At 39.0% G+C, this 27,238-nt stretch overlaps 1 protein-coding gene across 1 annotated transcript in view; it reads right to left on the reverse strand.

Annotated features, from left to right (window-relative positions):
- The window catches only part of LOC308051424 (dymeclin-like), a 66,070-nt gene that overhangs the window by 2,234 nt on the left and 36,598 nt on the right, over nucleotides 1-27,238 (reverse strand). The window contains 2 exon segments of the mRNA XM_080361849.1: nucleotides 24,573-24,710; nucleotides 24,712-24,735. Of these exon segments, the coding sequence (XP_080217975.1) occupies nucleotides 24,573-24,710; nucleotides 24,712-24,735 (162 nt within the window).

The following is a 27,238-nucleotide window of genomic DNA, read 5'->3' on the forward strand; positions in this document are numbered from 1 at the left end:
CTTCTCCAAAACACATAAAGCATTTCAGCTACCAAGGAGATTTAAATAGAAACAAAGAATTGGTATCAGGATTTTGAAAAGTGCATTTATTCAACACATATGTAAAGGAAAATGCACATAAATTTGTATTCTGCATGGAATTGGGAGAGCAAAGAGCAAATTGATTTTCTCTGACAGATATGGAGACAACTGGGAAAAAGAATAAGAAATTAAAAGGACGGAAGATTATTTCTTTATATCCTATTTTTGCCTTTTTTTTTTTTTTTTTTTTTTTTGTAATTAAGTGTAATGTAACTAAACTCGAGTGCCTGTTTATGGCATAAACAAGCCCTTGGTGGCTGATTTCTATCTCCCAAAGGGGGGACGTTCTATTATCCACTGTCTTTGGCACCGGGACTTTCCCTCGCAGAGTTTTGCTTTCCTGCCTTCTTGGTCCACTGCCCAAAACACCAATATTCAGGTTAAGAAAACCAAACCAAACCAAATTAATAATAATAATAATAATAATAATAATAATTATTATTATTATTATTATTATCATTATTATTATTATTATTTTTTTTTTTTTTTTTTTTTTTAACCCACACAAAAAATCCACCCCACAATTCTCTTCTTCATAAATTCTCCAAGAATCATCTCTTAGTGGAGCATGAAAGGTAAGGACATGTAGGCAGGAACTTTTGACACCGAGAATTAAAATAAACATATATCACAGAATTGTACTCAGAGCAAACTGCAATCCCTCAAAGAGCTCCACAAAATCACAATTAGAAAAAAAAAAAATTAAGGCCAAATACTCTCATTAGATACTGAATTTGGAGGTCCAAAGGAAGTGGTGTTGGCTCCCGAAATGGTGTAAAACTTCATCACCAAGTAATTCACTTACTACACCTCGACCTCTGAAAACCTCCTTGAAAAATATCAGCTTAATTTTTAAAGTATTGGAGCAGATTTAATTACAACCCTCAAAAAGAATTTGCATGAAATTTCGCTCATAAAATTATTTTATCGTTGACAAAATTACCTTCTAAAGGAGACACGCTACCGTGCGGCAGTCACATCTTTTCTGTAAGGTTCAGGGGTTTATTTTAAGGTATGAAAAATGCAATTAAAAAAAAAAAAAAGGCAACGATGTTTTATAACAAGGTTGTTCCCGTCTCCACAACACGGTACAAGAGACAAACCCCAATTCATGCAGAGGTGGGAATTAAAACCACCTCCCAAATTTCCCTCACATGTTTTAGTCTCACTTGTATTTTACCCCACTAAAAATCAGGCTGAGATCAAATTGAAAATAATATATATTATGTCCTCAGAGAGGGCAGCTTGAATGACAATCTCAAGGTCTTGTGCTTCTGATTTTTAGGAAATAAAGCATTGGTTTCTTAATTCCCTCTATACAGATGAAATTTTTAATTTAACACAAAGCTGAACCTTGATCAGTAATAAAAAAAAATATTGCAGACTAAACACTAATGGTTGCTTAAATACAAGTGATTTGATTATGTGTTGTTTGCACACACAATATTATAAAATTCCAATCAGTAACATATGAACTTAAGGATTTCGAAAGGCCAATTCCACAAAGCCCGTGGAAAAAGGAAAATAAAGAAGTCAATAGTGGGAACTTATTTAACAAGTTTCTTCCTGGTCCATCAAAAATCACACACACACACAAAAGCTTCTGTAAGTTCTGCAGAAAATCTAATCTAATCTAAACAAAACAAAACAAATAATGTCCGACAGCCCTTTCCAGGAAGAAATTGTTCCCAAGATCCAACCTCATCCTCCCCAGGTGCAACTTGAGGCCTTTTCTTTGTGTCCCTGCCTCCCCTCAGCCTCCTGTTCTCCAGGCTGAACCCCCCAGGTCCCTCATCCGCTCCCATCACGCTTGTGCTCCAGCCCCTTCCCCAGCTCCATTCCCTTCTCTCAGTTTGCTCCAGCACCTCAAGGGTGTGCACCGGGAGGTGACGGGGTCCAAGGAGCGTGAACAAGTCTTCTCTGAAATCAGAGCGGTAGCCAGAGCTTTCCCAAAATGTGTAGCACTGAGTTTTCCAGCTGTGCTTATATTTGGAGTTTTCAGTAGAATGAAGGGCACGAAGAGGCTGGGGAAGATGCTGTCCATGTGATTCAGTGATGGGATGGAGAGAAATAAGGAAAATTGGGAGCAGCAGAAGGCGCATCCCTGCAGAGCTGGGTCCAGCAGATCTGCTGTCATTAAAATTGTGATTTGGGCACCAAATTCACCCCCTACCTCATCCTGCTTTGTCTCAATCGCTTAATTCTTGTGTGGTTAAACCCAGAGATGCTGAGTTGTGCCATGGTAAAGCTGACCACTATTATCCATTATTATTTCCTGACTTGAACATAAGTCTGGTAAGGGGTGAGATGAAAATTATCTTGTGTTTTAGGCAACTGAGTCCAGCAAAAATTATTTCTCCCTTGCCTCTTTGCATTTAATTTTTTAATTATTATTATTATTATATTTAGGTTGTTAGGCAGATCATTTTAAAACGAGACATTCCCAAGAGCCACTCGCTCATGTTCTCATGTCTCACTTAGGAAACAGCTTCATTTTTTTACCTGCAGTTACAAGTCAACAGGAGAAGTGTTTTAAGCTAAGTGCTATAAAATTCAAAGTGCTCTGTAAAAATTGGTTATTGGATGTATTGATCTATACAAGAACATTACAGGTCACTTCTGCCAACGGCAGCCTGAATTTCATCATCTGTCTCTATGTAGGGTTAAGGTGGTTCTGAGGGTGCTGCTTCAAGAGCATTAGCTAATATATTAAGTTAATGCATGCGATACAAATCTGGACTTAAATGTTGAATAGTTCATTATTCTGCCTTATTAATATGTTTATAGTTGATATATTTGATAATTACAATATATATTATATTTTATAATTTATAGAAATAAATGTTATGATTATACAAAATACAGATATGCATATATAATCCCCAAAATGAGATGAATTATATGAAGTGAAAATCAGACATCTGTAGAGTGAAAAATCTTCAGATTTGAATCTTGAAATAAGTTTTCTTAAAATGCCCAAACAGGAATATATTATTGGCCTTTCTAAATGCCAATAGGTATTTAACATTTGCTATAGTTCCCAAAATACTTTTAATTATATGAAGATGATATATAAGACAACATGTATCATTCATACACATCGATGATAAAGAAATGCTATGGTTAAACTTTGCAAAATGCAGATTCATTACAGGAACATCAAGTAAAAAGAAAAAGACATTTTTATTAATTTTTTGCTTTACCTTTCAAGAAGTTGGACTTAAATAATCTTGTGATTTAATGCAGCCATACTTGAATTTAGCAGCAAAGGATCCAAGCTGCTCCTCAGGAGTGAAGGATCAGCAACTAAAGACCATCAGAACAACAAATAGATGCCAATAATGCAATAAAGCTGCCCTTAAAGTCACTGGTTTTGGTATTAACAAAAATATCCAGCAAAGTTTTCCTTTATGGCACTGCCATGTGCAGATCTCACAATGATGGTTTGAAAATGCAAAGGTTCATAGAAGAAAAGATATTAATTATTAGACCAGAAAACACACCTCTCCATGAAACATGCAAGAAACTCAATTATTGAATGGATTTGAGAAAAAAAGGATGATTTGACCAAAATGAAAAAATAGCAAACTTTTCTCCACATGCCTAACAGAGGATCCTTCAAGCTATCAGAAATTTAAAAAAATGACAAGTTTTAGTGAAATGGAAACTAAAGTACCAGTTGCAGGGGCACAGGTCTGTCTTAGCGAGGTGGTTGAAACCAAGCATGAGGCAGAATAAACAGTTTTTTTACACTGTCAGGGCCTATTGCATCTCTGCTCCTACACACTGGGAACAGGAGGAGGTCGCACTTAAAACACATACTCGAAGCCAACTCAGCAGTGTTGCACCATCATCTTCATGCTCGGTCATAGAATTACTTAATGGTTTGGGTTGGAAGGGACCTTCAGAGCTCATCCAGTCCCACCCCTGCAATGAGCATCTTCATCCAGATCAGGTTGCTCAGAGCCCCGTCCAGCCTGGCCTGGGATGTCTCCAGGGATGGGGCTTCCACCACCGCTCTGGCCAACCTGGGCCAGGCTCTCACCACCCTCAGAGGCAAAAATTTCTTCCTCATGTCCAGCCTGAATCTCCCCTCCTTTAGTTTCAAACCATCACCCCTTGTCCACAACAGGCCCTGCTCAAAGGTCTGTCCCTATCTTTCTCACAGGCCCCTTTTGAGTACGCAAAGGCCACAATAAGGTCTCCCCAGAGCTTCTCTTCTCCAGGCTGAACACCCCAACTCTCTGTCCTCCCAGCAGAGCTGTTCCAGCCTCGGATCATTTCTGTGGCTCCTCTGGCCCCTCTCCAACAGGTCCATGTCTGTCCTGTGCTGAGACCTCCAGAGCTGGTTGCCAACAGCAGACAGAAAAGCTGGACCAGGATTCCTCCTAAATTGCATCCAGGTTTTACTTCAAAAGCCAATGGGGAATTACAGAGGCTGAGCCCAGATATGGGAATGAAGGACAAACAGAAGCACAGGAGGTTCCATCTAAACATAAGGAGAAACTTCTCTGTTGTGAGGTGCCAGAGTCCTGGAACAGGCTGCCCAGAGAGGCTGTGGAGTCTCCTTCTCTGGAGACATTCAAACCCACCTGGACACATTCCTGTGTGATCTGCTCTGGTGACCCTGCTTTAGCAGGTGGGTTGGACTGGATGATCTCCAGAGGTCCCTTCCAACCCCAACCAGTCTGGGATTCTGTGGGGTCAACCCTCGGCTTCAGGCTGCTCCTGGACTCCCTCCACATTGGGGAGAATGGACAAACCTATGGACAACGTGGCGTGGCTCTAATGGGGAGGGGAGTCAATGGGTTGGGACAGCAATGAAAGTCCTTAAATCAAGACTGGCTGTTTTCCTAAAAGCTCCGTTCTATTTCAACCACAGCAACTTCAGCCCAGAAGAAGGAATTAATTGTGTCTTTGGTCTGCGTTATGTTAGAGGTCAGACTCAATGATCAAAGTAGTCTCTTCTGGTCCTATATGCATTTAGTAATGGTCTATATGTACTAAATCAAAAGAGATGGAGGTAACACTACTATATAGCTTCCATATATTTTAATTTTTTTTCCATGCTACATGATCTGATGAAAGATGCAGACAACAAATCCTCTTGGGAGACAACTCAATTAATTGTATTTATAGGTTTTGTCACATTAAAATACATCTGGCAAAGGTAAAACTGGCAAAGGTATCTCTAGAATTAAATTTTTGCATCCGTATGCTGACGTATCAGCAGCATTATGGGCAAGAGGAGTATATTCTGTAAAGAAATAACAAAAAAATAAGAGAAAAAAAAGCTACAACTTTGGAAGGGGGAAGACAGGAACAACCTTTGAGGCTGAAAACTAAGAGTCACAGAGTGGGAGACAAATGGAGTAGATCAGCAGAGGAAGGCGAGATCGAGTTATATGACAGAAAAAAAGGAATAAGGATTGAACTTCTGCCAATTCAAATCACTGGTGAGCTTCTCAAGGGAAAAAAAAAATCAATTATCTGAATATTTTAAAATATTCTATATGTGTTGAGTACATAAGTAATTTGCAGTGCTCAACGTACTTTATTTGAAGCTTGAAAATTCAGACATTTTGAATCTTTTCTCCTCACTCTCCTACTTCAGAAGTATATTGCAAATAAATGGAACAGCATGCAAACACAAAACACTATTTGGTGATGTAAAAAAAAATCAACAAAAATTGATGAGGAATGTTCTCAAGCAATTCAGCAATACTCCGTGTTGTTCATTCCCTCTGCTCTCATATACATGCCAAATGGACTATTGTTCTCCATTTTAAAGAATTAACTATAAACCCTAAACACCAAAACCATGTTAGGCAAATATTCCTCAAACAATAGGATTTTACAATGCCTGCATGAACACCACAAACATATTAGAAAAAAAAAAAAACAAACTCCTTTATATAGCAAGCTCTAAAAATATCTTTGTTTTGAAACCTGACGTCTTAAAACCATACCTTAACTCCTGTATGTGCAAGGAACACTTCTTGCCTGTGACCTATTTTTTAATGAATTACAGGACCTATTTTTTAATTAATTAATTCATTTAACATAAAGAAGTTCAGAAAAAAAAAATAATGAAGTCCCCAAATGCCCATTACTACTGAAGAGCCCTTGAGGCATTTTGAATTTGAATTATCCAAGCTATTATGGCACACAAATAGAAATAACAAGAACTCCAAGGACTATCTGGGGCAGTTGACTCCACAGAGGGACACTTGGTTTTATTTATTTAAGCCCAACTTTAAGGCCTGGAAGAAATTTCAGATCCCTGGAATAAGAAGTCAACCAATTAAGATATCAAATTGCTAAGGAGAAAATATGAACGTACTTTATATCTTTCTTTTTAATCTTGTAAAGTGAAGCGTGAGTAAATTCTGCTTGAATTAAGCTTGGCTATATTTACTATTAGGTTCCTCTGGCTTGTGGAAATGATGTGAAACCAAGAGATTTTGGGTGTGCAGCCTCCACCAAGGTCATGGATGCAAATAAAACAGTTTTTACAAGCATCACCGACGGACTTACTCACTAAAGAGTGTTGAAAGGATGGAAAGGGCTTCTCCTGGGTAGCAAAAGGTCCACCTGAGGCTGGTTTTGCCACATTCTGATAGTGATCAGACTTTTTTTTTTTTACTTTTTTTTGACTTTTCTTGTCTCAAAAACGTAAGTTTGTGTTCCCTTGGAAACAGACTGTGACTCAGCTGCTGGTTATTTAAGGGCAAATCCCAAAGCATCGCAAATAATTTTAACATAACCTGGGTAAACAAATGATTTCTATCCCATCTTCCTATTAAACATCCAGCATTAAAAACTGCTTTTAATTCTACAGTCCTTGATCGTAAGAAATTAAGTATTTCAAGACATCTTTAGCTCATGACAGAAGCTTCTCATTAATTTTAAAGAGAATTATTTTATCTGCCACTGCTTACATATGAACAGATATCTAGAATTTATGTGTTATAAAGATGTTGCAAATTCCATCTCCTAAAGGAGCTTTCTTATTAATAAGTAGAAAACCACACAGTCACTGTACCCTTGTGGCAAAAGTATCACAAGCACATTCAGGAGCGACTTTGAACAATTAATGGAGGCTTCACATTAACAAACAGGATTTCCTGTTAAAATGGAATCGAAAAGACAAAGAGACTAGAAAAAAACAGATGGATGTGGTGAGATAAAAAGTAAATATTTACAAAATTAATCCCAGAGTTTAATTTGCAGTGAGCGGAGAAACATATTTTTCAAGCAAAGGCATAAATTGTTAGGCAGCTCGTGGTCGCTTTCCAACACGTGTTGGGAAATGGATGCTCCTATTGCTAGAGAAATAAAAGGAACAGAGGGCAATAAAATCCTTCCCTTGGATCTTGGTACAGATAATCTCATTCCCCTTTTGTCTGACATGCCAAATAACATCCTTATAATTGTACTTCGAGTCAGGCGAGGATGAGAAGCAGCACCTAGAAACAGTATCTTCCTAATTCCACATCGTATTAAAGCACAAATTCGATAACCAGACTGCGATCTACTACAGGCCACACACAGAATAAAGATGATTTTTTAAAGTGAATATTGCTCCATTTACTGAATGACACTGCTTCAGAACAAAAAAACCCACGTAGTCACTTAATTAAAGATCATGTTTTTGCTTTTGAAACAAAGATGCTGAATTAAAACTTCACAGACAACCTTAAGCTCTTATTTACTAAACTTTAAGTGAAATTTGATGTTGACCAAGTCAATTTTTTTTATGTAGTAAAACATAATATATGGGCTTGAGTTTATCACAATGTGTATTCAAACCAGCAAATACAGAATTTCTAGGCAATTTTCAAATTTTACTTATGCATTCCTTTCTGAATATGATACTGTATGATACTGTATCATGAACTCAAAATTCACACTACAATATTTAGCATAATATAATGTATGCACATATTTTTTATATATATGCTATATATATACATATGTATACCTGCCTATGTGTATATATATTATATATATAGCATTTCAGTCTCTTTCAAAATATTATATGCAAAACAAAAGACAAATGCAGGATAATGTTAGATAATGTAATATATTAAATATTTTTCAACACCAAGACCAAGTTTCATCTCTATTACTAAACAGTTCCTGTAAAAGCACAACACTGGACTTTAAAAATATATATCCCAAGGAAAAATTGTCTATATCCTTAATTGTAATGTCAACATCAATCCTCTTTTGTTAAATTTTTCTGGATTTATGTCTCTAGATATAAACCTGCAAAATGTAGCCAGTCACAAAAAACCTCTTTCCAAAGGAAAATTCATGTCAAAATAGATAGGAAATTAAAAAGAGGGCTTCTCATCCTGAAAAATATCTGCAGCATTGAAATAAATATTTATCAAGGATGCTAATTTTTATTAATTCCTGTTATTCAATATTTTTTATTTTATTTCTTTCTAGAGCCCCTCAAGAGCCCCCATGTCCATTCCTATGGGTGTGTTAGAAATAATGCCAGGGTCTTTAATCTACTTTATTTCCCATACATCTTTATCATGAACAGTCAAGCTGCCCTTCCTAATATCACATCTTAAATTTCAGGAGTTCAGTGATTTTCTCCTCCATGTTCTATGGTTGTTAAATAATATAAAAGGGAAAAACAACCTGTGCAAATAACTTGGCTTATGGAAGGAGCCCAGTCTTTGACCCTCCCCTTCATCTTTACAAAAATACTTTATATATTTAGCAAAAAAAATGTCTTGCCCATGTTTCATAATCCAACCTTGACAGAGCTCAAATGTTAATTTTGTTAAAAAAAGGTGTTACAGATGTTACCGGTATGATTTAGAAACACTACATTAGCACAAGGAGCCCTTACGTAAGAGAAAGCAGATTTTATTTTAAGTAACACTTCAAAGTTATTATTTTTCAGTAGGAAAAAGGTCATTATTTCCCACATATACTGTCATTCTAAATTACCTTATTCACTACTGAATTTGTCATTCTAAAGAGAGGTTATTTTATTGCTTTTAAGTCTTGTGATCGGTGGGAAAACTGATCCAAATTAGATTTAATGATTCATTTCAGCATACTTGCAGTTGTGCAATATTTTTCCATCTTCAAAACCAACATGATATATATTTAAGCCCCAGTGCCTCAAGTTGCACAGTAATTAAATTTACATTGTCTTCAATTTATTTGGAAATTAAACCTCATTCTCACAGCAAAAAGAGGTTGAGCTTTTGCTCTTTACCTCCCACTCCATTTTCTACGTCTTATTCCCCTGTGTGATTCTTTCTGCCTCTATCAATTCAAAAATCCTCACAAATTCTTAAAAAAAATGCCCTCCCCAAAATGTACTTTTTAAAAAGACAAAATTCTGTGATGTTCCAGCTCATTTTGTGATTTTTTCCAAAGCAAACATTTCCAAGAATAGATTTAGCAAGATGATAAAGCAAACACCAACCATTATCTATTGTATATTGTACAAAAACTACAACCCTCATGGGATGGGATGTTAATTCCCCTTCACCTTGGGGAAAAAAAATGAGAAAACTACAGCACGGGACCAAATACAAACTGGGATATTCAGAATAAAATCATAGAATCCTTTTGGTTGGAAGAGACCATCAAGATTGAGTCCAACCATAGCCAAACTCCAGCACTAAACCATGTCTCTAAAGACACAATATGTGTTTCGAGACACATACAAATACCTTTCACAATTTAAATTTCTCCAGGTGACAACCGAAGTCAAGCAAAGATGAGTTTTCACAACCTCGCTGGTTTAATCTGTGGCCAAAACTATGCTGGACACTAAGGCAATTCACAAATGTGATTGAATATACAAAAAGTATCATGGTTCTCAGAAGAAAAATCAAGATAATCATAGTATTTTCCAATTGAGCCAAGTAGTGACAAACTGGTGAAGTAGAAGGTAGAGAAGTGGACAAGGAGGTGGACAAAAAGCTGGTTAAAGAAATGGGTTTAGAGAGCAATGGTCAATGGCACAAAGTCCAGCTGGAGGCTGGTCATGGGTGGTGGAACCCATGTGGTGATTCTGGGGCAAATCTCTTGAACACCTTAATTAATCAAATCATTTAGGTTGGAAAAGACCTTGAAGGTCATCAAGTCTAACCATCAACTGTCAAGTCCACCACTAAACCATGTCCCTGAGTGCCACACTTACATGTCTTTTAAATAAAATCATAGTATGTCCTGAGTTGGAAAGGACCCACGAGGATCACAGAATCACAGAATCGACTGGGTTGGAAAAGACCTCAGAGATCATTGAGTCCAACCCTTGGTCCAACTCTAGTCTGTTGACTAGATCATGGCACTAAGTGTCATGTCCAACCTCACTTTAAAAACCTCCAGGGACGGCGAGTCCACCACCTCCCTGGGCAGGCCATTCCAATGCCTGACCACTCTCTCTGTAAAGAATTTCTTCCTAATATCCAGCCTAAATTTCCCCTGGCAGAGTTTAAGCCCATGCCCCCTTGTCCTATTGCTGACTGCCTGGGAGAAGAGACCAATCCCCACCTGGCTATAACTTCCCTTCAGGTAGTTATAGAGAGTGATGAGGTCACCTCTAAGCCTCCTCTTCTCCAGACTAAACAACCCCAGCTCCCTCAGCCTCTCCCCATAGGTCTTGTGCTCAAGTCCCTTCACCAGTCGTGTTGCTCTTCTCTGGACCCGCTCCAGCACTTCAATGTCTTTCCTGAACTGAGGGGCCCAGAACTGAACACAATACTCCAGGTGTGGCCTCACCAATGCAGAGTACAGGAGAAGGATCACTTCCCTTGTCCTGCTGACCACGCTATTTTTGATACAGGACAGGATACCATTGGCCTTCTTGGCCACCTGGGCACACTGATGGCTCATGTTGAGCTTCCTGTCAATTAGTACCCCCAGGTCCCTTTCTGTCTGACTGCTCTCCAGCCACTCTGTGCCCAGCCTGTAGTGCTGCAGGGGGTTGTTGTGACCAAAGTGCAGCACCCGGCACTTGGCCTTATTGAACTTCATCCCATTGGAATCAGCCCATTTTTCCAGTCTATCCAGATCCCTCTGCAGAGCCCTCCTGCCTTCCAGCAGGTTGACACACTCTCCCAACTTGGTGTCATCAGCAAATTTGCTGATGATGGTCTCAATCCCCTCATCTAAATCGTCAATAAAGATGTTAAACAAGACTGGACCCAACACTGACCCCTGGGGAACACCACTAGTGACTGGCCGCCAGCTAGATGCAGCCCCATTCACCAGCACTCTCTGGGCCCAGCCCTCCAGCCAGTTAACCCAGCGTAGAGTACACTTGTCCAAGCCATGGGCTACCAGCTTTTGCAGGAGTATATTATGGGAGACAGTGTCAAAGGCCTTGCTGAAGTCCAGATAGACCACATCCACAGCTTTCCCCTCATCCACCAGGTGAGTCACCTGATCATAAAAGGAGATCAGGTTGGTCAGACAGGACCTGCCCCTCCTAAACCCATGCTGGCTGGGTCTGATCCCTTGTCCATCCTGAAGGTGCTGGGTGATTCCATTCAGGATGATCTGCTCCATAACCCTGCCAGGCACCGAGGTCAGGCTGACAGGCCTGTAGTTGCCAGGGTCAGCTTTGCAGCCCTTTTTGTGGACTGGGGGAACATTGGCCAATTTCCAATCATATGGGACCTCCCCAGTGAGCCAGGACTGTTGGAAGATGATGGAGAGCGGCTTGGCAAGTTCTTCTGCTAGCTCCCTCATCACCCTAGGATGGATCCCATCTGGTCCCATAGACTTGTGAGGATCCAGATGGCTCAGTAAATCACCATTTCCTCCTGAAATACAAGGGACCTGTTTGGCTTCCTATCTCTGTCAACCACCTCCAGAGGCCAGTTGTCCTGAGAGCTACCTGTCTTTCTGGTGAAAACTGAGGCAAAGTAGGTATTAAGTACTTCAGCTTTCTCCTCATCTTTGTTAACTATATTTCCCTCCAAGTCCAACAGAAAATGGAGGTTTTCCTTGCCCCTTCTTTTGTTATTAACATATTTAAAGAAGGACTTTTTATTATCCCTGACAGAATTGGCCAAATTAACCTCAAATTGCACTTTTGTTTCCCTGATTTTTTTTCTGCATGATCTAGCTATTTCCATAAATTCTTCATAAGTAGCCAGCCCTTTTTTCCACAGTCGGTAAAGTCTCTTTTTATTTCTGATTTCATTCAGAATCTCCCTGTTTAGCCAAGCCGGTTGTCTTCCCTGCCAGCTAGCCTTTCGGCACACTGGTATAGCCTGTTCCTGTGCACTCAAAACCTCCTGCTTGAAGCATGTCCAACTCTCCTGGCCCCCCTTGTTTTTAAGCATTGTTTCCCAGGGTATGCTCTGAACTAGGCTTCTGAATAGGCAAAAATCTGCCCTCCAGAAGTCCAGCGTAGAGGTTTTGTTAATGGTTCTCCCTGCATCTCTGAGTATTGAAAATTCTATTATTTCATGGTCGCTATGCCCCAGGCGGCCTCCAACCACTACATCTCCCACCAGCCCTTCTCTGTTTGTAAACAGTAGGTCTAGCGGGGTCTTGCCCCTGGTAGGCTCATTTACCAGCTGATGAAGGAAATTGTCCTCTATACACTCTAGGAACTTCCTAGACTGCCTCTTCTGTGCTGTATTGAGCTCCCAGCAGATATCCGGCAGATTAAAGTCACCCACAAGAACAAGGGCCGTCGATTTTGAGACATCTGCCAGCTGCTTGTAGAATAATTCATCTCCTTCATCGTCCTGGTTGGGCAGTCTATAACAGACACCCACGAGGATGTCAGCCTTGTTGAACTTCCCTCTGATTCTGGTCCACAGGCACTCAACCTTGTCACTGCTGACCTCAAGTTTAACAGAGTCGAGTGACTCTCTAACATATAAAGCCACCCCTCCACCTCTCCTACCCTGCCTATCTTTTCTGAAGAGCTTGTAGCCACACATAGCAGCACTCCAGTCATATGAGTCATCCTGGTTGGATGTTTCTGTGATGGCAACTATGTCATAGCTTTCCTGCTGCACAATGGCTTCCAGCGCCTCTTGTTTGTTGCCCATACTGCGTGCATTAGTGTACATGCACTTCAAGTGGGCTGCTGATTTCACTCTTAATTCAGGCTTTCCATCCTTAGGCTGATCTTTGGAGAGCCCGGTTTCAATCCCTTCCCCCTTCAAACCTAGTTTAAAGCCCTCCTGATCAGCCCTGCCAACTTATGGGCTATAGTCCTCTTGCTCTCCCTAGAAGGATGAAGCCCATCTGATCTGAGAAGACTAGGTACCATGGAGTTTGCCCCATGGTCAAAAAACCCAAAATTTTTACGGTGACACCAATCCTTAAGCCACCTGTTGATGAGACGGGCTTTTCTACTCCTCTCTTTATTTAGCTCCTCATCCATCCCAGATAGCACAGGAACTGAGGCAAATATCACTTGTGCTCCCGTCCCATGAACTGACCGACCCAGTTCTTTAAAGTCTTTTTTAATTATCTTGGTACTTCTGTTGATGTCCTCGCTGCCAGCTTGGACTACTAACAGGGGATAGTAGTCTGAGGACTGAATTAGCTCCGGAAGTCTTCTATTAATGTCCCTCACCCTGGCCCCAGGAAGGCAGCAGACCTCCCTATGGGATGGGTCTGGGCGACATATAGGGCCCTCTGTTCCTCTCAGAAGAGAGTCGCCGACTGCTACCACTCTTCTTTTTTTTTTTCCTTCTTACAGCTGCAGTTGTAATCCTTCTTGTAGATGAGGTCCATCCAGGAGGCTCTCCAGGTGGATCTTCTTGGTTGTCCTCTGCTTGATTTTCAGGGTCCAGGGCCTCATATCTATTTGTTAAGGGCACCAAGGGTGGTGATGGGTTTCGAGAGAGGGTTCTTTTACCTCTCGGATCAGGGACCTGTTTCCATTCCCCCCCATCAATTAGATCTGCTCTATCTGCCTTATGGCAGGAGGGACAAGGCTTTGCCATCTCCTGTTGCACACCCTTAGGAGTCAAAAGAGCCTGACCCCACCAGTCAATTTCTTCTTCACTCTCCCTAATGCTCCTTAGTCTCTCCACCTCTTCCTTAAGCTCTGCCACTAGGCACAGTAAGTCATTGACCTGGTCACATCGTACACAGGTGCCTCCCATACCATTCTCTGGTACTAATGCCAGGCACAGACACTCTGCACAGCCAGAAGCCTGGGTGGCTGCATCCTTCTTGGCAGGTAGTGTCTGTGTAGACACACTCTTTGTATTAACGGCAGCAACAGCTTTCCTTTTTCTAGAAACCATTACTACCCTTAGTTAAATTGGGGACAAGATAACAAAATGAAACCCCGGACAAACTCACCTACAAGAGCTAGTTGTGTCCAGTCTACTTGCCCTGCCACACCCCAGTCTGTGTCACCAGCAACAAGTGAGAGGTCTAACAGCAAGGAGTGACAGAACCTCTGAACCCTACTGCACAAGCAGCCCCAGTCGCTGCTGCAGCACAGTGTGGGTAGTGCTCACCTGCCTCACAAGCACGTTCACCTCCCAGCGCCTGGTGGGCAGCGATGCGTCGCTGCCCTCCCAGAGGCTTTTTCGAAGCAAGAGGGAAGGGGTGTGACTCCCGTCACCGTGGTAACGGCCGCGCCACGTCAGCCGGCTCCGCAAGGGCTGCCGGGGACTCCCGGGTAGCGCAATCGAAATCGAAAACGCGACCAGAAACCCCTCTCTTTACCTTCTCTTACCTCTGTAGCTTCGAGATTTCGCTCACGGCTCCAGCCGAGCTGGCTTCAGTCAGCTGATCCGAGGAACTGAGTGCTTGTCTCGAGTTACAGCCGCTTTTAAATCTCCATTGAGTCCAACTCCTGGCCCTGCATAGGACAACTCCAAAATTCACAGCATGTGTCTGAGGGCATTGGGCCTTTTTAATCTATGAATTTAAGGGAATAGGTGGATCTACTAGTTCTGAGGAACCAATACCTCCAAGGATAACCCTCGGCGAGTTTGCAGGTGATAGAAAACTGGGAGGAGAGGTTGATGGACCAGATGGTTGTGCTGAGATTCAGGAGGACCTGGAGAGGTTGGAGAAACAGGTCAACAGAAACCTCAAAGGGAAATATCAGATCTCGCACATTGAAGGCCAATCAGTAAGACCTAAGGGTCCTGGTGGACACCAAGTTGAATGTAGGCCAGCAATGCGTTCTCACAGTAAAGAAAAGTCAACGTCCAACCAAGACGTTGCCAGCCCATGGCGGGAGGTGACCCTTCTTCTATGCTCAGCACCGGGGACATCTTATCTGGATCACTAGGCTCCCCAGTAGTAGAAACATGGACATGCTGGAGTGAATCCAGCAAAGAGCCACAAAGATGATTAAGTGATTGGAGCATCTGATGGGCAAAAAAAGAAGCTGAGAGACCTAAGACTGATTAGTCTGGAGAAGAAAAGGCTTGAGGGGATCTCAATGTGTACAAATATCTGATGGGAGGGTGTAAAGAAGACAAAGAAGAGAAAGGACAAGAGGAAATGGGCACAAATTGAAATACAGGAAATTGCATTTCATCATAAGGAAAAAAAAATCAAGTTACCCAGAGAGTTTGTGGAGTCAACATTTTTAGAGATATTAAAAGTCTACTGGACACAGACTTGGGCAACCAGTTCTACAATCTCCAGAGGTTCCTTCCAAACTCAGCCATTTGGTGACCCCCCCAAAATTTCCACGAGCATGGTTAAACATTGCAACAAACTACAAAATGCACGAATGGCTATCTGCCAGAAACGAACAGCAAATTACGCGGAAGCTTCATCAAAGCCACAATTGTGCTATAAAGTGCTTCAGGAATATAGGAAATATATTTTAAGATAAAATTCTGCAGTAGTGAGAGAATGGGCTGATGATTAATTAGAAGAATGCAGCATCAGAAAGATCTAATTTTTTTTTTTTTTTTTTTTTTAATAATCACCAATTTTTAATTTCTGCTGGGTGAACACCATTTTGAAAGCCACTCTAAGGAGTCGCATCTTCTTGCAAAGTGGAGAAAAGTAAAATATCTTTGTTGAATTCTCTTAAAACTACTCTGCAAAATCCAGGAGCAATCACAGCAGAGTTCATAGTAAAACTCAGATTTAAGAAAGCTCAGCTCTTGGTAGGACCGTGTCCTACCAAACACACACCAAGAGCTTTAGTGGTGTTTACACGTAAGGAGGGTAGAGGTTCACCTTCAGTAGAGGTTCCTCTGAGGTTCACTTCTCGGAGAAAGACCACAAAGCTTGGGTGAACTTCGATCCATGCAAGCTTATAAAAATCTAAGGCTTAGATTTTCCACCAACCGGAGGTAAAAAAAACAATTTATCCCACTATTCTTGACATTAAACTTGGCCTGATGGGTCACATCTCTTAGGGCTACCTTATTAGATCCCACCTAGAAAATCAGATTTTCCTTTCATAAAATGTTTTGATAACTAATAAGGAACATATGTGATCCTGCTCATTATGCACCTAAAATTATTTGAATTAACTAAATACAGGCAGGAAAATTAAATGAAAACTCTTCAATCTTCTTTCATTAGCATCCCCATATTGAACTCGTTTTCAGTTTGGCTGATGCCCCAGAAAACTTTTCCAGCATTTAGAAGAAAAGCCAAATGCTAATCAGTGTCCTGGAGGTTACCCTGGGACTGCAGAATTAGTCATCTCTGGAAAACAATTGTGGTTATTCTGATTTTCCTCTCCCACTGGTTTTGCTGATGCATGGCCAGTGCAGTGGGAGCATTCTCGTCGCTGTTTTCTCATAAATTCAGCATACAAACACGAAAGAACAAAAAACCACTTTGGAACAGAGCTCAGAGCTCTCGAGCCTGACATCCCAGGGATTAAAATCCAAAACTGACTCATTTCTCCCCCCCCTTTATTTTTTAATCCACCTCTGCATTTCTCGGTGAAACACGCTGCAGCGAGGAACGGCAATACCAAAATGTGAGAAGAAACAACAGTTCTTGTAGTTTGACGTTCTTGTTAAAAACTGGAAATGGAAAGAACAGAAGAAATAGTCCTTATAGAGTTATTAATTCTGCAAAAGTGGAATGTTTGGGGCCATTTAGATTGGTATGAATGAATCCAGAGGCCGGTTGCCAAGTCTTTAGCAGTTATAACTCTGTTAAAACAGGTTGGAACTACTCTAGAAGAACCATGAGAATGATGCTTCTAATGACGTAGATTGTTAATCAAATATTAAATAAATAATATTAAAAATTAAAATTAAAAAAATACACAAAAAAAACCCACATACACAAAATACAAGCAAACAACCTCAGACAAACAAAGAAACCAAACCAAATAAAATCAAAATGAAAAAATCTGGATTTTACTATATGATGTTTATCTCTCGGACTCATCATTTTTAAATTAAACATTAATTATCCTGAAGTCAGCCAGTACATGGGGAACAACTAGGGAAGAACTAGCTCAGACACACAATATCCCACTAACCAAATTATATTTTTATATTTCAAGCAAAAGTCACCTACAATATTAAGAGTATGTTCTGAAGTTTTCTTTTTTCTTTTTTTTTTTTTTTTTGTTTAACTGCACTATTGATTCTTGGGTTTATCAATTAAAATTCCTGCTGAACTAAAAATTTCTACATAAAATTTCTCCATTTTATGGAGTGGGATATTTTGCATCCAAACTTCAAAGCCAATGTCTTGTTTCCTACATCAATGTATATCTCTTGTTGCTTTTGTTCTTGAGAGTCTTTTGCCAAAAATTCATCACCACTGTTCATAAACATTATTTGAATCTCTTAATCACCTACAACTCTGTCTCCAAGTGATTTTCTTCCAGCTACAGCCTGGTGATTTGCAAGGAGAACTCATGATGACAAGGACTTCATAAGTCAAAATGAACCTTTGGTGAGAATCTCTGCTTTGATTTGACAAATTGGAAGATGTTTACAATGGGTAACATATATTTGTTATTTTCTAAGTGAATAATTTTCTAAATTTAGGTGATAATTGCATATTTTAGGCAACAATTTCACATTTTCACTAGGCAAAAGTTCGTGCAATGCTGGCTGGTGTGGAGGGGTTTTGATAGATAAAGATCTGTTGCTGAATTAGTCAGGCTCAAAGGAATCTCAAGGCCACTTCGAGAAGCTGAGAACAGAATCTGCTGTGAGAAAGAGGGGCGTTCCTCAATCAGCGGGGTCCTGGCGTGGCATGAATCATCGGACGTATCATCAGTGAGACTCCAGCGCACGGACAGCCCACGATGCTCATTTAGCGAATCCATGCTTGGAGTGTGGACGTGTGATTGGAATATAGTTGCATATATAAGGAGGCTTGTTTCTGTAATAAATGGCTTTAGTGTGATTCACATTGAATCGACTTGTTTTGCTGAGTCCTTATTTCGCTCCAACAGGCTGGGAAACCAGAAGAGAGAACAATGGATGATCTAGATGGACAAAACAAAGAGTATTCACCATGTGCTCATCTTGCCAATGACAATGAATTATTGAAGCTTCTAGAAGCAATTTTCTACACCCAAGAGGAGACGTTTGGCACCTGAGAGGAGGGAGACATTCTTCACCCAGGAGATGACATTCAGTACCCAAGAGGAGGGGGACATTCGGCACCCAAGGAGATGTTTTGCACCCAAGAGGACATGTTCTGCACCCAAGACAGCAGATACTACAAAGGAGCTGAAGCCCAGTAAAGTTTTTTGGTCTAAGCAGAAGATTGGCTTGTATGAGCATAAATTCTTTCTGCTTTTAGCTATAAACTATTAAACTCTGTTCAGTCTGCCATTCATTTTTTAGCATTCTCCTGAACTCCTCAGGCAAGCTATAGAATATTTCTCTTTTTAATTTCCAAACAATAACTTATTTACATACTTCTAAAAGAACAAGACACCCTCCCCAATCCTGATTAATCGCCAGATATTACATAAGAACGCAAAACCCCCGGACTCCGAACATAATGCTACAATGAAAATGTGTGAAAGTCATTTTCTTCCAATTTCATCTCATGGGAACGTGGGCTCATAAGCATTCAATTGAAAATAATTCTGTCTGATTGAGATGCATTTTAATTTCACATGCTAATATGGCAGAATGCATCTAGATTGTGTCTGTGACAAATTTTTACCAGGGTGGGAGGAATAATGACTCTTGTAATTTTATTATTTCAATTTAATTTATTTTTTGTGCATGAGAATGTAGTGTTTTGGCCACCTGTGCTGTTTTATACTATGTGGGTCAGATCACCTTGGGAAAATAACATTTGTAACAGGAAAATTCTGAATTAAAATACAGTATTTTAAAGAAATATGTAAGACAAACAAAACAACAAAATCCTGCATGGCAATTTACCTGTAATTCTGATTTTTAATGCCAAAAGTCACCACTTGAATCAGTTTGCCATAGGAATTCCCTCGGCTACCACCTCCTACGAGGCCAATTGCTGTGGCTGGACTTGGATGTATCTTTTAGGAAAAAAATCCAATCTCACTTAAAAATTCCAATCTTGGGAAATCCACAGCCCTTGTTAAACTATTCCAGTGAATCACCCACCATTGTCAATAAAATAAATATGAACCAGTCTCAATCAGTTTTGCTTCAATTTCGAGCTACTGGCGAACATTCTACTTTTGCAAACTAAAAAGTCCTTTATTAAATAATTTATTTATCCTTAATCTTCCACATAATTTCCAAGTAAACGCGCAAAATTGCCCTAAAATGCCTCCAAGTCCTTTCAAAGTCAACGCTCTCTAGAGCATGACCTACACACACAAAATTCTATGGGCTCCATGAAAATACACCGCATTTGCACCAGGTTTACTGTTAATTTTTGATATCCAAGCTTTCCCTTTCATTGATCCCTGCTTCCCTAAAAAAAATCATCTTCTGGATACATAATTTTAAATAGTGTAGGAGTTAACAAAGCAACACGCAAGGGTTCCCACTAGGTGCGCAATCACTTGATGAGCATCTTGTTAAATTGCGTTTTGAGAACTATAAGCCAGGCAATTTTTCACCCACCGAATACCGATAACATTTATTTTTTTTATGACACTGTATTTTTGATTGATATGCTGTGCAGCGTGAAGACAATTTCTAATGGAATAATTTATAAACAATTTCCCCTCTGCTAAGTCACTCAATGTTAAGTGTAAAATGATATTTCAATAATAAAAAACCCCAAGCGGTCAATAAACCTACCAGCAGTTGACTAAAAATCACAATCAAAATGCAAGAAAACATTCAATTATATTAATTCAACAAGGCATCTGACCATTTTAATTTTTTTTTTTCATAAAAATATCTGTTTTCATAGGCTGTTCTATAGAAATCTCAGCATCCTGGTAGTATCAAATCAACCTGCATCCTCAAAGTAATATTAGTGTAGCTTGTGCCTTTTTTCCTTTGCCCATTTTTACTTATTCTTGGTTTTATTTACTTCTTAAGGGAGTTAATTAAATTTTGTCAGATGTTCCAGGGACTACCTAGAACTGAAATTTAAAATGTACGTACTGTAACCACTGAAATCAATGATTATAACAGCAATGGGTTTGCATTAAAAATAAAAAGTAAAATTAATATTACACCCATTAGGAAAATTACCATCTTTGAGTCTTTAGGTTAAATGGTGGTAATTGCAGCAGTTAGAATCTTTCAGTGTACAGACAATAACATTAAAAGAAAAATGTTAATTGTCGCAAAAATGCGCTATTTCCAACTTCAGCATTAGAATCTGGATGAATAACGCCGTATGTCTCAATAATAAGAACAATTTCCCAATCAACCCATAATTAAATTCCATGATAACACCACGATATTGTAATCCCTGAATAGGTGCCAATTAACATTTTTAAACTAAATTATTTACCATTCCAAAAATAGTTTGCTTTAGTGATAAATTAAATTAAGCTTTTCCTTGCCTGTGAAAGGAGTGGGTTTATTCATGAAAAGTGAAAAAAAACAAGCTGTCATTCAAAACTTAAAGACTTAAAAACCCTTTCTGATAAGGTCCAGTGGCTACATCACAAATAATTTTCCTTCTCTCACAGATTTTTATGGAGTTATTCACCAAGAAAGGTTTTCAATAGGTCCTGTGACTGAGGCCCCATAGAAGACTCACACATAATTTTCCTGCAGAAATAAGATTTTGTTACCTTTGGAAATTGTCTCATTCTCAAGCAATTTCATCTTCTTACACTAATTTATAATGAGATTTTTGTTTGTACACACCATTTGGATGGAACCCACCTACACCAACTTCACTCCATTTGGGCGACTTCTTTGCAGACACATTCATTTTTACTCAATTTTCCCATTAAAATAATCATTAAATTCAAAATAATATTGCTCGTCCTGTTGATTGTTGTGTTTATATGTTGTCCCACCTACTCGATGTTTATAATATAATTGTAATTAATATTATTTCTCAATAACGCTCTTTACATGGGGAACGCTTTCAACACCAGCTCTCCCAGGTGAAGCAAGGATCAATATTTGGTGGTTAATATTTAAAATGTCACACAGAAGTGATAGAAATTATATACAGAAGTGATAAATAACTGAGTGCTTTAAGTGGAAAAAGTGGGAAAATAGAAAAAGACCAGTTTTCAGAAGGCTGAAGGGGCTCTTGAAGGGAATAAAAATTAATTTTATGCAGTAATTCACCAGTGCATTGCAGCAATAGAAACATTTCTAGTATAATAATTACCAGTATTTTTCAAAGTTGACTTCCAAGGCCCTGATCCTGCAAAGGATGCACGTTCTTAAATTAATGTAAATGCATAATTCCATTGACTTTTGATGGCCTGGGAGGAGAGTGGTTGCAAAACTCATTCTCTACAGGCTTCAGACACTTCTGAAAGGGAGTTTTAACTTCTTCTTCTTCTTCTTCTTCTTCTTCTTCTTCTTCTTCTTCTTCTTCTTCCCATTATTATTATTATTATTATTATTATTATTATTATTATTTTGCTGTTGAAACAAACCTAGTATTAAGTTACAAAAGATATCAAAAAATGGGTAAACTGTGTAAATTTGACATCATATATATTTTTAAAAATTTTCTGAATCCAAATGAATCCATATGATTTTTCCTTTTTCTCTGCTGCTTCGTGAGTGTGTTTACTCAGTTTCCAAAGCTCAGCAAAACCATATTTCCCATGTCAAGCTGGCTATGAAAATAAAACTGTCCTTAATTTGTTTGGCAACCCCAAACAAATCACTGCTTCTCACTAGTCCATGCGCTAAGCCTGGTTCATTTTCAAAAAGAAATTTCTGGAGATGAACTGCAACCCAAATAGGTTTAAAATAAAAAAGTAAACACAATCGTTAAAACATCACACAACAAACATGTAATTCAATGGGAAACCATAATGGTAAGAATGGGAGAACATATTTCACATCTCTAAGCACAATTAGTGCAATAATCAATAAATAGCATGGCCACAACTGAATTATTAGACAGTAGCAGTGACAGATGACAATCCCAGGCTCAATATTTATGTTATGCTAATGCACAAAAAAAAAAAAAGGTATTGTGTCTTCTTTGTTTTAAAAGTGGTTATTAACTTCGATTAATTAGTCAGTGCCATAATTCCAAAGTCACCTTTACCTTCTCTCCTTTGTTCCTCTCCCCATCTCCAAATTAAAGGTACAATAGTCATGTATGGGAGGATGAGAGGGTCGTGATTTATAAATGACCATAATTAATTCTCTGCATTTAGTAATTTCTGTATTCCATCTCTTCTCTAAGCAGGATAAATTACTGCAGAACTTAATTTGGGATGAATGCATGGATTCACAAAAAAAACCCTTTTTTTTGACACCTCCATTTATGCCACTTTATTTAATGCCCTTTAAAGACTTACGCAGGCAAGTTTCCTAAGTGCACACTTTTCTAATAATATATTACCAGAAATTAGCCACTAAAAACTCCTACCTAGATATTTTCCTAGCAGCAAGTTCTATTTCAAATACTCCGTCCTCCTCCTATCTCATAAAAGGATAGCCTGGAATGAAAACCTGAGATTTTACAATCTTCTGAGCTGATATATAAAAAATATCATAATAATAATATATCTCAACTGATGCACAACTCCCATGTCAGAAAGTAATACCAGTAAACTATTTATCTGTTTCGGTATGGGGACCAACTAGATGAACTTTTTGCTCTAAAAACTTCACAAACTTGTTATAGGAAAATATATATATTATTATCAGTGTTTATTTTCATCAATAAAGCCACTTCGCTTCCCAAGGATGATTTTGCCAATGTTGCAGCGATTTCACTGAAACAAGCTGGAATAATTAAGCTATTTATTTTATGTTTTCAGATTCTATCTTAAACAAGCTTTTGGTGTGGACTGCCTTCAATATTATTATTATTCGTTTTTAAATAATCCCTTTGAAATCTTAGTGTTTTGCCTACTTTAATACCATACCCCTGTTCCGAATTAATCTGGAAAATGCCCCTGGGACGTCTCAATTTTCATCTCTTGTTGAGATCCTTCAGCGTAACTCTCCATCACGATGTACTACTATAAAACTTCTTTTTTGTTGTTGTTTTGTCAGATTTTCTTCCCTTGACAATCAAGCTGGTTTTACTCATATTTCCTGTGTGGTCTGTTGCTATTGTACGCTGGGAAGCCCTATTTCCACCCTGGCCGCTTTCCATCTTCACATTTTATTCCTTGTTTTCCTAAAACTTCTATAGTGTCTTGGTTAAGATATTTAATTATCAACAGTGAAATAGTAAAACTTAATTTTAACTTGGAGTAAACAGCTTAGAGAAAACAGTTGGGTATTGCAAGTAGAATTTATTTTTAAATTTCCTGCTATTTTACAGTTTTTGTAGAACATCTATAATTCTGCATCACGAACAAGGATTTTATATTGTCATTTTGGGCTGATGGATTCTCACTGTTCTTATTCTGAATAATCAAAACCGATCAGGCATACAAAAACAGGCAAATCTATCTTAATTTATCATTAAGTGCCATGACAATTTACTGAACTTGAGGGCAAAGTTCTATCATACCTATTCTTGAAAAGCAATTTGTAGAGACAGTGTCACCAAAATAAGAGGCATATTAGTATTAGAGTATTAGAGACTTACATGTATGACAAATTATATCTCTGCACTAATTTCAAATGAACTATGGAAGCTTTGGGAATCACAGTTTATGTTCTTAAGTCATAGCTTTGGAATAGGATTAAAATACTTGAACATTAAAAGCATTAAAAACTTCCAAAGGCCACACATTAATTTCAGAAGTTGTGTTCTAAATTATTATTATTATTATTATTATTATTAACAACAAAAACAACAACAAGCTGTTATTAGACTCCCATTTCCACCAGATTTTTTTAGGATATGCATCAAGGATGCCATGAAGACCCAAACCATCCCCTTAACAATTTAATGTCATTTTTCAGTTTACTGAAAAAAAACCCAAATATACACAGATCAGTCACAGAACGTGCAGCATGCAGTGAACGGAGAGCAGAGAGGTTAATAACCTGGCAGCATAGGATCTGAGAATGTGAGAACAAGTTAAAGATAAGAGTTCCTCTCCATTGTCACTGCGGGTCGAGAAGCAATGCTGCAGTGTGGAGCAGAGGGAGTGGGGAAAATACAGTTTGTCCAAGACATACACATCTCCGCAAGTGGCGGCAGGTATAGTTGCAAGACAAGGGTAAAGGGAGAAAAAACAAAACAGAAAAAAAGAGGTATTTGCCTTTGAGAAAGCTAATTCATGGTTTTATGTCCTCAGGTTTTGTGCCAAGAGTCAATGGAAGCTGCTGAGTAAGCAATGGAGCGGTTTGACATAAAATGAATTTGTTCACCTGGGTTCAGACGCTGGTTCTGTCACTACTGCAAAGGGAACTCACCAAGTTGGAAATCAAATAAATTGTTTTTTAATTTTTTTTTTTATTTTTGGAGGGTTGACAATGCATTAAGAAGTTTTTTGCCTCTCTCAGTTCACCTTGAAAATATAAATGCGTGTGTCTGAACTAGGTTTACAAAGTTTACCATAAAAACCCCTGAGAGTATTCACAAAATTGAACTGATTTTCATGGAAACTGAAATCTTGCTTTAAGGGAAAAAAAATCACATGGAATTACTGAACTGCTCTGGGATTCCAGGGGTAGAATATTCCTGTAGTGAGTTCTAGTTCCTCAAACATGGTGCTTTATCATAACAGAGTTACGCACTTAAGACCTGGAGAGCTTTTTTGTGAAAAACTACATGAAATAATGATAAAGCCATCGATAAAAGATTGAATATTCATCCTAACTGACTCTGGATGCTTTTGAGTAAGAATTATTGCTATGTCTACTCACAGTATATCCTCCCACTCATCATGGAAAATTAATTAATTTGAGTAGTTGACCTGCAACAAACTGCATCACCAGTCAAATACTAAGCACATAGATCATATATAACCTCAAACATCTATTATCATAGGGTTTAGACAGAAAATACTTCACTGTATAATGGTGTAAAATACACAAGTGTGATAGCCCAGCTCACAGGGGACATCTGCCCAGGGTGTAGATTGTGGTAAGTTCTCCAAAAAATACCTCAAGCAGCATAATATCCTGTGAGATAAATAAAACAGGTCTTTGAGATGCTTCTACCAGCCTGTTTGCCATCCTTACAGCAGCATGAAGTAAAAAAACCCCTTAACTCTAGGCTGGAACCTCCTCACTAAATCAAAAAACCCATCATTTCATAGCTTCAGAGGTTGAATCTCGGCCAACAAGTTCACCTACCGCAAGCGCCTGCATTTCACGGGCCAGTATCCCTCTAGAATCCCTTTAGCAGACATGTGCGGCTAAAAGACTCTTTCAGGAGACCGAATTGTGTAGTTTGGGCAAGGAACAGGCCAGAAAAGAGTGTCACCAATGGCTGATCCTTGGGGCTTCAAGTCTAAGGCTTCATCAAAACCAGTGTCTTCAACTGGGTTCAAGTCAATTACTTACCTTTGCTCTGGAAGTTGAGGAACACACAATCCCTTTTGACATTTCATTTGCCAATATATTAATTTTCAGAAGAGAAAGCAGCTGCAAGGAGGCAATTTCTTAAGCCATCGTGCCTTTTTGTTTTGACCACAGTATGTTTTGTCTTAAATACAATTTCTCAAATCGTAGATGTACATTCTGAGTTTTCCAAGCATTTGCAAAGTTTGGCCTCTGAAATCCTAGATGTGAGATCCACTACCTTGACACTCAAAAACTTGGTCTGGTTTCTAGTGGGATGCTTTGTTTTCCACTTCAGAGCTTTTTCCTCTCTTCCCGGTTTCTGATTTTGTTCCGTTTTCTTCTACTGCTGTTTCTGCTGACCAAAGCGAGATGTGTTCGTTAAATTTGGGGAAAGAAGAGGTTTATCTTGCTGCTCCCATTCCAGCCTGCTGTTATCACTGCTCAGTAATCTCGGAGTGATCTGTGTATTTCTGTGTGGCTTGGCTTTTTGTCAAAATACTCTAAATTTATGGACATCCACTGTTCAAAATTTAAGTTCACGGTTCAAAGAAAGCTCAGCTGGATTATTTTGGTTTAATTTGGATATGAAATGACTGAGCGTGTGGTCTGCTGGCTTCTCACAAGAGGTGGTAGCCGTCAGTGGAGCAGCAGCGACCTTGGGACTTTGGCAGATGCTTCTCACCTCAACCTTTAAATTTGGAATTATAAAAGGAGCTTTTTGAGCTGTGAGGCACCTTTTCCAACCTTCTCAGATGTGTTTTTCAACATCTATAGCTGTGTCTTTGAGGCAGATTCACTCCCTGATGTCTAAAACCTATCTCAAGACCCAAGGAAGGATGTGAATGCTCTTCGTACATGTCCTGGTTTTGTTAAAAAACAAGTATCTCTTTTAGTGAATTTTGCCTGTCAGCTAAAGCCTTCATATTAGCTGCATTTTCCTGGAGAACCAGACACATGTTTTGGTAAACATAGTAATGGAATGCTAACTTATTGATAAGGACAGATTCACATCTCGTGAGAGGGGCAATAAGAAACAGGTGACCAATAAACTGACCAACGGTGTACAACATTTCATTCACGTGAATACTTCATATAAAAGTGGGAGATCATGAGGATCTCGTCCTTTTGCCCTTTTTCGTCTTTCTTTGTCCCTTTTTCCTTATGGCTGACATTAGGAGAGGACCTTGCTAGTCGTCCCT

This window comes from Nesoenas mayeri (assembly GCF_963082525.1).
Source record: "Nesoenas mayeri genome assembly, chromosome: W".
Taxonomy (NCBI): domain Eukaryota; kingdom Metazoa; phylum Chordata; class Aves; order Columbiformes; family Columbidae; genus Nesoenas; species Nesoenas mayeri.